The sequence below is a fragment of the Mastigoproctus giganteus genome, chromosome 7 (assembly GCF_048544385.1).
Source record: "Mastigoproctus giganteus isolate SK-2022 chromosome 7, ASM4854438v1, whole genome shotgun sequence".
Classification (NCBI taxonomy): domain Eukaryota; kingdom Metazoa; phylum Arthropoda; class Arachnida; order Uropygi; family Thelyphonidae; genus Mastigoproctus; species Mastigoproctus giganteus.
Window position 1 is genome coordinate 41,203,294 of NC_143581.1, and position 13,562 is coordinate 41,216,855.

At 35.3% G+C, this 13,562-nt stretch overlaps 1 protein-coding gene across 2 annotated transcripts in view; it reads right to left on the bottom strand.

Annotated features, from left to right (window-relative positions):
* The window catches only part of vir (VIR_N domain-containing protein), a 346,195-nt gene that overhangs the window by 184,913 nt on the left and 147,720 nt on the right, over positions 1–13,562 (bottom strand). For both annotated transcript variants that reach the window (XM_090377624.1, XM_090377623.1), the window contains exon 18: positions 8,448–8,603. In XM_090377624.1, coding sequence (XP_090233750.1) covers positions 8,448–8,603 — 156 coding nt within the window. The remainder of the gene's footprint in view (positions 1–8,447; positions 8,604–13,562) is intronic.

Genomic DNA, 13,562 nt, shown 5'->3' on the forward strand with positions numbered 1-13,562 from the left:
CTCGAGATTACCCTACAATTGTCTCCGACCATACCATGTGGATTTCTGGAGGTGACAACAATAAAACAATAAAAACAATTAGCAGTCCCCTGTTTATTGGGCTTTTCTGTTAGTACTTCAATCATATAAAAAAATTAATTTTCAGAATCTGCTCTTCATTCCTATTTTTAAAGCTTCATAACTTGTTACTGTGTTCTCATTTGCACGTATCGTGTTACTTGTGATTTGTGTGTGCCATGTTATTTGTTATCGATTGCTTATCTTTTTTCCTGTTTTAAATTTTAACCCCCACCCACAAATGTCAGTGAACAGAAATGTCAACTGGTTAGTTGTATATATTACAGTACATATTAATTAAGCTATGCACGTAAGTGTAAATTTATTTTTATTTTGCTAACCTGCAGAAAATATTCTTTTGATTTTTACGTATCATTTAATTTTTAAATTGGTAACGTAATAAAGTCTAAATTTGTGCTTAATACAGTATATCTTTACTTTTATAGCCTGTGGATAATATTCCTCCTATTTTCGCTAACTGGAATCAATTAGGGGTTAAGGGTTAATAGAATTAAACTTTAATTCACAAATGTGATCACAATGACTGAAACTTACTACATATTGCATAGTGAATGGTACTTTACTATGGTGAGTTAATCGTAACGTGATTTGATCGTACAGAAAATCAATCATAAAGCTGCATTTTTAACTATTTATGTGAAAGTTCGCATAATTAGGGCAGCTGCTTAATCGGGCCAAAATGCAGTAATCTTGATGTGTCCCAAATAACTGGAATTGACTGTATTATCCTATATTGACACATTTTTGCTATTGCCATGGCAAGGCACTGATGCCAGCAAAACAGAAAGGAGCAAAGCTGACTGAGTTACCAGTTCACGACATCACACTTGAGTTCATTTCTCTTGAATTTCTGTCTCTTCCCTCACCTCGAGGTGCTCCTTCATTAGTCCTAACAGGTGATAATCTCACTATAGACTAAATCAAGTTTGTGAAGAAGTTTAGTTTCTATGATTTTTCCCAAGATTTCCAATATTGTCACTGTCAAATTCATAGTATGTGAATGTGTAGTGTGGTGATGAAAACTCATTCTCTGACAGTTCCTTCCCAAACTTTAACCTATTAACTGCTGTGTGCACATCACTGAAAAGCAAGCTGCAGTAATATTCACATCAACTGTTGTTCCAGAAAATCAACAAGAATCAACCCCTCTAAATATCAAGAGATGCCTGCCATAGTCTTACAAGATGAAGGCTGTATTCTGAATTTTTGGAATGTTGGGATCCTTTAGTGGTGCCATTCCATATTACTCTTCTTTGTTTCTGGACACATGTCTTAGTGGCATACTTATTTACTATTTGTGGCAGGGATGACTTACTCCAGTTCAAACTGGTTTGGATAATCAGCAGAAACAGCAACAAATGCCTTCTGGTCAAATGTCAGCATCTTTAAGAACCACTATTATTTTCTTGAACAAAAAGTGTCCATGAATAATTTCCTCCCCACTTTCAATACTTATGCCAAATGTTGACATCTGTAATGGTTGTTGGCTGCACATGATCAAGTTGTTGGTTAGCAACTTCACAGGAAAACTTGTTACATCAGTCATACATTCTTGCACATTATAAGGTCTCTATCCCATATTGTGTACTTAACTCGCAGATCAAATCTGATGACACATCACTGTTTTACATTCAGAGTGACAGTCTGATGCTATCTTGTACTGCTTTTAATGTACATCAAAGAGGGCACAACTACTTGTTATGGACTGAGAGAGAGATCCACCCCACATGCCACAAAGAGTGGTTATTCTGGTAAACACGTGCCTTATATATATATATATATATATAAACTTTATTTACTTATTTATTATTATTTTTTTTTTATGTGTAATGTCCAATAAAGAAATGAACTGTTAATTTTCAGATTAGTGCCATAGATACGTGGTGTTAATGCTATTGTAAAGTTATCAATTAAACATTATACGCACACTGTTTTACTTAGGGCATGATCCTATTTATTTTTGTATTTGTGTTTGCTGTGCAGGAACAGAGTGGATGCCCTCGAAGGATTTAAATTGGAGGCCCATCAAGTTCTCAGCTGCCCACATCAATGCCAGAGCTTGCAATTGATCATCAGGCAACTCAGCGACAATCCCCATGGCAGAATGCACTGATCCCACAGAGCTAGTTGTTGCTGGTGACCCTATTGTCACGGAAACGGGAAATATACTGTGCAAAAAAAGGATAGATGGAATAGGATGAGGATATGACTGCCAAGAGCAAAAGTTAATGATGTGGAAGAGATATCTTTTAAGGGCACAAAAGTGCTATTGCTGTGCACACTGGCACTAAAGACATTAAGAGCAGGAAATATGTGGACTTACTTAACAAGTATATGGGGAATGTGCAGAACAGTCATGATTAGGATAAAATTTGAAAGTGTCTGAAATTCTGCGCAGACACAATAGGAGGGAGTATATGATGACAGCCTTGTCAATCGATTCAGTCCTGGAGAGAATATGCAAGGCTTGTGGGACAGTATTTTTCAGTGTGGTCTGTACTTGTTAATAGGAGAGACTGCTTCTACAGGGATGGGATACACTTAAATAGAAAGGGTGCAAGAATATTTGCAGATGCTATCAAGGCAGTGTTAGGAGGGTTGGAAAACTACTAGCTTGGAGGAGGGGATACATAGACTAATACATTAATAATAGCCGAAGGCAGAGATGAAAGCAATTCTTGCACTGCTTCTAATGGAATGAACAACAGTCTTCAAAGCAAGGTGCAAAAATATTTGCTAATGCTATTGAGGCAGTGTTAGGAGGGCTGGAAAACTGCTACTTGGAGGGGGATACACAGACTAATAGATTAACAATAACCACAGGCAGAAGTAAAAGTGATTCTTGCACTGCTTCTATTAGAATGATCAGCAGCCTTTAAAGCAAGGTGCTGGGAATTTCAAGAACTGCTGGGAGCCATCATGAAACAAGTAAATACATGGGCTGTGTTAGTGGAACTAAAAGTAAGAACATGTACATGTATACTTGCATGTACACCAATGCTAGGAGTATAGTAAATAAATTTGATGAATTTAAAGTGCTAGTCAAGATATTACAGGCACTCATTGTTGGGATTTCAGAGTCATGATATCACTCAGATATCAGGGATGCAAAATCTGAATATGAGTATAATGTTTACGGAAAGGACAGACAGGATAGGGGGTTATGCTCTTAGTTACGAAGCACATAAAATCTAAGATAGTGCATCCAGTTGACATGAGTGGCCAGTGCAATGTTGAGATAATTAGGTGTGACATAAGCACTGGGAAAGCAAAAGTGAGAGTAGGAGTCTTATAGGCCTAATAACTCTGATGAGTATAATGAAAAGCTGTACAGAGAAAGAGTGAAGGGGTAAATCAATGTCTTCTAATTGGGATTTTAACTTTCCAGATATTGGCTGGAACTTGTGGGTCACTAACAGTTGACTGTTTGGATGACTGTTTTTCTACAACAACATGTTAGAGAGGCAACAAAAGAGAGTAATACCCTTGATATGATTATCAGTAGTTATTATTCATGCATTAAGAATCTGCTAGTATGAATCAGAGCTATAATGCTCAATACGTTCTAAGTTGATATCAATATTTGTAAAACAATAAGAGAAGTTTACCTCAATATAATACATAGAACACTTCTGTATGATACTCTCCAGAAATTTTTTAAATTTTTTTCGTTTTAATTTCTGAAGAGTATCATACGGAAGTGTTCTACGTATCATATTGAGGTAAACTTCTCTTCTTCTTTTACAAATATTAGGAATCTGCAGATAAAGGAACCAGTAGGTGGGAGTGATCACAGAGTACTGATGTGGGATTTAATTAAAGATGTAAGAACCATTGAGGATAAAGGAAGGGGTTTTTGCTTTTTTAAAGGTGACTACAGCAGTCTCAGGCAGTTTTTAAATTCTATACAGGGTGGCCAACTGATGATGTTACCATCAGCATATTCTAAATGGGAAGTATTCAAGGAATTAATCATAGAAGCTACTAGCCTTTTCATACCAACTAAGAAATACTCTTCAAGGTAAAGACCTAAATGGACGTGAGATGAACTGACAAAACTCGTGGCAGAGAAGAAAAGTAATGGGATGCATAAAAATTATTGGATGGCACAGAAGCCTATGGTATAAACTAGTCTGTAATCAAGCCACAAATTAGGTCAGGTAAGTGAAGGCAGTTTACAAGAAATCTTTGACAAAGGACATAAAGAAAAACAGCAAAGGCTTCTTTACTTATGTAAACTCTAGAAGGAAGAGGGGATGAATCAAATTGGTCCACTTGATATCGATGGATCGACTGTTGATGATCCTGCTCAGGTAGCATACAAACTGAATGGAGTATTTTGCGTCTACATTCACACATGAGGAATTCTTTAGGGAAGAGAATGCGAGAAGTTTAGCAAGCTCATAACAGGGAGCTAAATGATTTTGTAATAACTGAGTGGAAAGTAGAAGATATTGTTAAAGTTAAATATAAGAAAGGTACCTCGAGTAGATGGGATCTATCCAGTTATATTAAGGGAGTCAATGATTGAAGTAAGCTACTGTACAGTAGTTGTACAGTAGCTTACTGTCCAACTTGTATAGTAGTTGTAAAATTATTGTACAAGTTGGAACAGTATGGCTTTTTGTTTTTTTTTTTTTTTTTGATTTGGTAGTTATTGGCGCATCGGCTTCTGTGGCCATATTGCACCTCCCTAGGTTTTTGCAGTACTTTGATCCAAGCCCGAGGCGGGAATCGAACCCGCGACCTTTGGGTTGCCGGGCAGGTACTTTACCCACTCGGCTAGCCCGGTCGGCAACAGTATGGCATTAAAGGCAAGTTGCTGCTAGGGATAAAGGGATGGTCAAGTGGCAGAAGATAGAGAGTAGTAATCAATGGATATTGCTCTTCATAGACTAATGTTATTAATGGAGTCCCCCAGGATTCGCTGTTGGGCACCTTGGTTTTTGTTTTCTATATTTATCAATGATACTGATGAAGGTATATCAGGCTTAATGTCCAAGTCTGCAGATGATACAAAGGTTGGCAGAGTAGTTAATGACAATAATCAGAATATGCTTCTGTAACAAGTTCTAGAAAAATTAGTTAGATGGACTGAGAAGTGTAAATTGAAGTTTAATATTGACAAATGTAAAGTACTGAATGTGGGTATCAATAATTCCAAAATTACGTACCAACTGTGTGATACAACAATGAGGTTAGTGGAAAGAGAATGAAAAATAAAAGAGACTGGGAGTAATTGTGCAGTCAGATATGAAGTTCTTTGAGCAGTGCAGACGGGTTGTTAAGACAGCTCACGGGGTTTTGTCAGTGAGATTTTGCTAGCAAGGATGAGTTGTTTATCCCATTGTATAAGGCAATAGGTCAGGCCACATCTGAGTACTGCATTCAGGTTTGGAGGCCTCATTTTAGGAAGGCTGTAGAGCTACTGAATGAGTACAGAGAAGGGCAACAAGATTGGTGAGGGGGAACAAAATGGTGCTCTTACCAAGAAAGGCTTCAGTTTTCCAAATTGAAGCATCTGGAGACTAGGCACTTGAGAGGTGATCTGATTGAGTTGTTTAAGGCTTTGAATGGATTGAGGAAACTCAATGCTGATGGGATTCAGCATTGAGCTTGAAGTACTTATATGTTTAAGTAGTGAGAAATTTTTTTTCCATGCTTTATTCTTCTTAGTATTCATTTGATACTAAATGAAAAATTTAAAATTTTTTAAATTTTAAAATGCAAATGGCTAAAAATAAATGCAGGTGGTTAAAAAATAATCTAAAAGAGAAGCTTTAAATTTTTATTATATTTCAAGATACTGAAAAAGAAATTAAAACCCAAGAGATTCTTCAACAAGCATTTAAAATATATTCCAAGAAATACAAGTATTTTTTCTAATTGTCACATTTGGATAAATTGGCTGTAGGTTTCAAGTTGCAGATTTCTTCCCCAGCAAAGGGTGATTCAAAATTTCCCCAATCCAAATACTAGTAATTAAAATTCTGTTACTATCAATTTCATGATCTGATATTAAGACAAAGAAAAGAGAGAGATGGTTACTTCCTTGGACAATAAATTGATCAAAACACTAGAGGAAGTTAAAATACCCCCAGCAATAGCCTGTCTCCATTGTATCACATACTTTCATTGTTATGCAAAAACTGTTGTGTGAGCAGAATCAGAACATAATTTTTAAATGTGAAAAAATCATAGATTTGTAGCTTGGAAACTGACAGTTAACATTGCTTTATCCAGTGAGGAATTTCAGTTAGAAAATATTTGTAATTGGCATTCCTCTCAGGAATTATGGGTAAAGATTGTATGGACTTGTACAAATCTCTTGCTTAATAACTTCTGTTCAGCAAATCATGATTAACATTAATGCTATATTTTATTACTTGAGTATATTCAAAGAAAAATTCACTATTATGAGGTTGTGTGTGTGGTTCATGCAATTGTATTATCTTTGATAACATAAATGTGATTACCATAATAAAATTACTTTAATTCCTATCAAAATAAATATTACATTTATGTGACTACTTTAAAACTGCATGAAAGTACCTTTTTATCAATAAAGTAAATTTGTGTATTCTATGTTGTTGTCCTGCTTAAAGTATTAAACATTTTCAGTTTAATATGTGCACCTGGAATATTTTTATGTTGTAGATACGGAATTTAATTAATTACTAATTTTTAGATATATATTGAGAAAAAATTAGCAATGGAAAAGGACAGAGTTTAAATTTATGTAGTTCAAGCTACCCTTTTGCAAATATCATTGCGAGCAAAATTGCAAATCATTTAAAGGGGGGGAAAAAAGGATTAATAATTATAAAGGTATAAAAATTTAAATATATTCTTAATTAAATGGAAAGTATTTAAATATTTCATTATAAGAAATCAGTTACAAACATGTTTACATGAGAATTCTTATCACTTCTATGTGATATGAATCAAATTATTGCCTCCACATGATGATGTCATGAACTACTTGTTATGCTTTATTATTATTAAGAGGGTACTAGTTTATAACCAGAAACTATGTCCAAAGTATCTCATTGCTATAAACTTTTATGGGACTGAGATCCAAAAGAGTTGAAGGCCATGAAAGGTACAACACCTTGCTTAAACCAATCACAAACATAATGGGTACAATCAGCAACAGCATTTTCATCTTGAGAGCCACCACTATCTAAAAACAGTGACAGTAAGGTCCCACCCATAAGCTTTTCCACAATGCTGAGACACTATCACTTTGTCAGCCAAATAAAATAAACAGTAAACCTTAGTGATGTTCACTGGATGCAATAATTTCATTAATATACTTTCACCATTAATGAAATGCATGTGGTATCATCTGCATTTTGGAGTTAGAACCAATAAAAGCAAATATCTCTAAAATACTGCATCCCCCCCTTTTATCATTGCGAGCAAAATTTTTCAGGTTATGTATCAATTAACTGTAGTTCTCACGGTAAGAACCAATAAAAGCAAATACCTCTAAAATACTGCATTTGTCCCCCTTTGATCATTGTGAGCAGAATTTTCCAGGTTATGTATCAATGCTAAAAAGTGCCACATTCATTTCTATCTATTGTTCTCTTGCCTGTTAATGAAGTACTCAGTGTCAGTTTCTCTAACAAAAAAATGCTTTGTTCATTGGTTTTTCAAACATTACAGATATTTCCATCCCCCCCCCCAAAAAAAAACATTGCACCAAACAGGCACACAGTAATAATTAATCCACATTGGAACCTGATTATATCTTTCTTTATTTCTCAACTTGAAAATGTAAGTACAGCATACTTGAGTCTCCTTTTATCAAGATGTGGCTTGGCTAAATAACAGTGAATCCCATGACACATTCCACTGCTTCAGTTTTTTTGTACATTTTGAATTCATAATTTTGCACAACATACATATGCTGACAACTCATTTCAATTTAAAAGTGAAAAGTACTCCAAAAGTCCTAAGAGAGATACCAAAATATAATTAATTTCAGTCTGGAAAAAAAAAAAAAAAACATCAATAAATTTAAAGGCCTAGTTAATTTGCACAATAGTTTTTTTCCCACAAATACTGATCAATGTTAAAATATTGATCTGAATAAATTAGGCCCACTGCATGCAGACTTTAATGTATGATCTATTTCAAGATTCAAACTTCTAAAAATTCAAATTTTTATAAACTTATAAATAAAAGCATAAACTGAAATAACAATCATTATCCATGATTTAAGTATCATCTCATGTTATTGTTATAAAAATAATTTATACATGTTCATGTAATTAAAAGATATATTTCAGAATAATATTCAAGAAATTACTATATATATGAAATACGTTAAAAAAAAAAAATAATTACAAAATATTACATGCCTGTCATTTCTACAAATGGTAAGAGTGCCTTTAAGTTTTCGTCACTGCTAAGAACACTAACAACAGAATTTCTTCCTAATGAGGAAAATATCATTGTATACAGATGATGTAAAGCTGAAACTATTTCTGGATCGTCAAGCTCATGTTTCAGACCATCTGTAAATTAACAGGAAAAGCATATAAAGCTTACATAAATTCAAATTTTAAGAAAATTATTTTATTTCTACACATGAAATAAATATTTCATGTGTAGATATATATATATTACAAATGAAAATTACAGATTACAAATGAAATAAATATTTCATTTGTAAACTTTTGCTCAGTTAATCGTGATTAACACATAATGGTATATTTTATTACTTGAATACATTCAAAGAAAAATTCTATTCTCAATTTTTCTATTCTCAGAAAAATTGTATGCTTTTCTTTAGCATTTGTAAGCAAGTTAGATATGGAGGGTGCATTACAGAAGCATGAAATACCTCCATCTCCAACTATTAACAAGTAGGTTCCCAAAAAGGTGCTAGAATTATATTTTACCTATGATTCTGATAGTTATTTAATGAAGAGCATAGCTGCCAACTTTTTACTTTCAAAAAGCTGGAGAGATGGGATTTGTATAGAGGAGGAAAACAGGAGTGCCAAAACAAGCAAAAAAAAATAAATAAATAAATAAAAAGCAAGAGCTTCTCCAAAAACGAGAGGAAAACAGATTTTTTTTAGAAAAAGGAGGGTTTTTAAAGTCCGCACACTATAAATTAAATTTCGCTGGCAAAATAAAATACACATTTTATATTAAAGTACAGCCAGAGGATTGTTTATCAATACAGTATAGTATGCTTTTAAACATTAGCTTACTTAACATTTTTCGGTCTGCAGATTTCAGTTTGGATATTCTGTTAGACATCAACTGATTTTGATTGCTTCAAGAATGATATTGTTGCAAACCTTGCCCTCTTCAGAAATACTGAGTCAAAGTTTTGTTCATAACAATGGCTCTGCTGGCTAGACTTGGGGTCAGGAGTAGTTCCAAAGCTTTGCCAGAAAGAGATCTGAACTCAATTTTTATTTTTCTCACCTGGTTGAATATTCTCTCACATTCAGCATTGCTGTGAGGAATTGTTAAAATGCAAAGTGTGACTTGGGATAATTTGTTATATTTCAAACTTCTTTGTGCACTTGTCAGTCCCCCAACCAAGGGTCACTACAGATCAATCCTTTCTTTCATAATAGCATCTGGTAGGTTCCCAGAGAAAAATGTATATGCTTTTTGAAGGGTACAAGTTCTGAAATAAGGAGAAATTATGGTGCAAAACATCTACTGCTTCACCTATTTCTTTATCTTTAACAACACCAAGAAGTACTGGACACCAGACAAGAAAAATTCAAAATTTAAAAGTTATGTACTACCAACTGATGAAATTTGTAGTACATCAGCATTTATAAGAACATGTGCAGCCATAAATTACTTCCACACTGATATATATATATATATATATATATAAAAAAAAGAATCTTGTCTTCTTTTAGACTTTCCACGATTTTGGAAGCAGAAATGCCTATGACTAAGTCAGAATCATCCTTCTGGTTATGCTATGGTAATCAATTCCCAAAATGAAAGTGGAAGATATGAAAATATTGGTAAAATAAATTTTCACATGACATTCTTCAACATACCTATGAGTAATGACTTCAGCATGTATGTGAGGTAAGTTGGATTGAAAAGATATGTTCAGATTTTCAAACATTGACATAATATTTAACAGAAACAAGCAACTTACTTTCTTCAAGTCAGAGGAGAGAAACATGAACAGACTTTCTGCATGAGTGGAGATAACATGACTAGAAGTATCTGCTTGCTTGGCCTGTTTAGTATTGCTTTTACCAGAAATTTAACTCAAATTTCTTTTGCTTGAATTCATCAATTTGTCTTGTTTCAAAACTTTTGGAATGTGAACTGGATTTGAACATAGTCAATGTCCCTCACTAGTGATCACTTGTTCTTTTAAATTTAGAAATGCTGAAAAGTGCTCACACACATTTCTCACCATTTCTAACTTCTTCTGTAAAGAGACTTGTCAAAGGTTGCCACTGCTCTACCAGTTCAGTCATGCATTTAAATAAAGACAGCCAGTGCACACGATTCAAAATCTTTTTTACTTTGGCGGCATGCATCAGTTGAAATAGTTTATGAGTGGAAGTTCAAAAAAGATTTGTATTCACACAGACGTAGTTGTAACAGAAGGTTGAAACAAACACTCTGTATTGCACTTTTTCAACATAGCCATCAGACAAAATGACACATTTCTACCACGCCTCAATACACTTCAGCAGACCAGTTTTATAGAAGTCTCCTAATTGTCCTTCAAACCATGACTCAGCACAGCAAATTGTTTTCTATGAAGAAAGGACTTCGGGTAGGAAAGAAGAAGAAGAAATCCAAGGGTGCAAGGTTGGGGGTATAAGCAGGATGCGGCAATATTTCAAACCCACATTTGTGGACACAACGTTTGACAGCTTTCCCCATCATTTTTCTTTTATAGCAGCGCATACCTTTATGAGGTTGGATAATACTTCATCATTATAGTACAGCCCTTTTGAAGGTAATCTGTTAGTATTACACCATGCTGATCCCAAAAAAACTGACAGCATCACCTTGTCAGCACTTGGTTGCACCTTTGCCTTTTGTGGGGGGGGGGGGAATTCTGCATGCTCCCACTATTTTGACATTTGTTTAGTTTTGGGATCAAAGTGATGGATCCAAGTTTCATCCATGGTGACTAGCTGTGGGGCTGGGGGTGACCTCCTGGCACATTGATAACATTTCATGTGCACAATGTGCCCTTTCCATCTCCTGGTAAGGGGTCAGAAAGCTGGGAACCCATCTGGTAGACACTACTTAAATGCAACTGTTAAGGGAAGATGTTCTCCACACACTCTACACTAACTTGGAGCTCTGCTGCTAGTTCTATGATGCTAATATGGCAATCTTCCAGGATTAATGCCTCAATTTTTGCAACACTCTCAGAGGTTATAGGAGTTGCTGCGTATCCTGGGATTTCTTCATCCCGAAGTTCGCCCACATTTGAACTGTTTATACCCTATGCCAATGTACAACACCACTGCAGCGGCAGCCTTCTCCACAAATAGCGACCAATTCTTCGTGGATTGTTGTTTGGATGTTTTTCCTTGCAGGAAGAGGAACTGAATTACTAATCTATATTCCACTTTATCCATTGTGGCACTTCACTTCTTTAAGCACTGCAAAGAAAAAAAAATGAATTGTAAGATTGAAACCAAAATTTTTGTGGTTGCTATAGAGATTCCAAGATATCAAACCAAAAAATGTATATATATTTCATCTTTCTATCGCAACTACTTCTAAATGAATACAAATCTTTTTGAACCCCCTCTTGTAAATCTATCTTTCCCTTTAGAACTTCTATCTCTAAGTACTGATAGTAGTAGTAATGGCAAATGGTGCAAGAAAGGAAAAGCACTTCAAGAATTTGTCTAGTTCTCTCTTGAATTTATTCAATCCATCCATTTCCACAACAGGTGGAAGCCTGTTCCAACTATCAACCATCCACTAGCTGAAGAACATCTATCCTACAATCATCCTTCCTCAAGTTGAATTTATGTCCCCTCGTGTGTGTATGTGTGTGTGTGTAGTCACAGCAAGTGGAAGAACACCATTAACATTCAGCTTACTCAATCCATTCAAAGCTTTAAACACCTCAATCAAATCTCCATGCAGGTGCCTAATCTCGAGATGCTGCAATTTGCAGAACTGAAGCCTTTCTAGGTAAGAGTGCCCTTTTGTTCCCTTCACCTTTGTAATCCAGCATAGGATCTTACAGTACTTCCTCCAAATTATATAGCAGCCTTCCATGTGGGATGGTATCAAAGGATTTACAAACGTCTAGGTATATAATGTCAAAACTGTTACCTGTACCCAACTGCTTAACAATAATTTACCTTCCTGGCATAACCTCCTGCTGGGATTTATTGAGAGTAGTACCATTCTCATCGAGATTGTCCTGAATAATTGTCTTAACCACAAACTCTGTGATCTTTCCTACCACAAGTCAAACTGACCGGTCAATAATTACCCAAATCATCTTCAGCACCACCTTTGTAGACTGGGGCAACATCAGCATTTCTCTAGTCCAGGAATGTAATGACACCCTCATTAACATACCCAATGGTTTGACACACTCATAAGCAGCCTTTTTAATTATAACTGAATATATAATATCCTTCTCTAGAGCCTTTCCCTTCTTTAATCTCAGCAGCTTTATTAACAAATAATCACAGAAATCATTATATCATTTATTTTATAACATTCTAGGTGTGTGTGTATGTGTGTGTGTGTGTGTGTGTGTGTGTGTGTGTGTTAGGTGCCAACTCAGTGTTCTTATGTGCGTCTATGAGAGTTTGAAGAGTTGGGTAGAAGCACTCGAAGGAATTAAAATGAGGGACTGGCCATCAAGCTCTCAGCTACCCAACTCAATGACAGAGCTCACTCTTGTGCACCAGGCAACACATTGGCAATCTTCAGGGCAGAATGTGCTGGTCCCACAGGATCTAGTTATCATCAATGACTCAATTGTTAGGGAAATGGGAAATATATTGTGCAAAAAGGATAGGTGGAATACGACTAGGGTATGTCTGTCAGGGGCAAAAGTTGATGATGTTGTAAAGCAGATATCTTTTATGGGCACAAAAGGCAATATCGTTGTACATGTTGGCACTAATGACATTAAGTGTAGGAGATCTGTGGATTTATTTAACAAGTACAGGTCAACGTTGAAAAAAAAAAAAGTCGCAAGTTAGAGTTAAATTTGAAAGTGTCTGCAATCCTGAACAGACGTGATAGGAAGGAGTATGTGATGGGAGCCTTGTTAATCAATTCAGCCCTGGAGAGAATGTGCAAGGCTCACGGGATAGAATTTTTTTCAGCATGGTCTGTGCTTGTTAACAGGAGAGACTGCTTCTACAGGGATGGGATAAACTTAAATAAAAAGGATGCAAGAATATTTGCTGATGCTATCGAGGCAATGTTAGGTGGGTCTGAAAACTACTAGCTTAGTGGGGGGGATACACAGACTA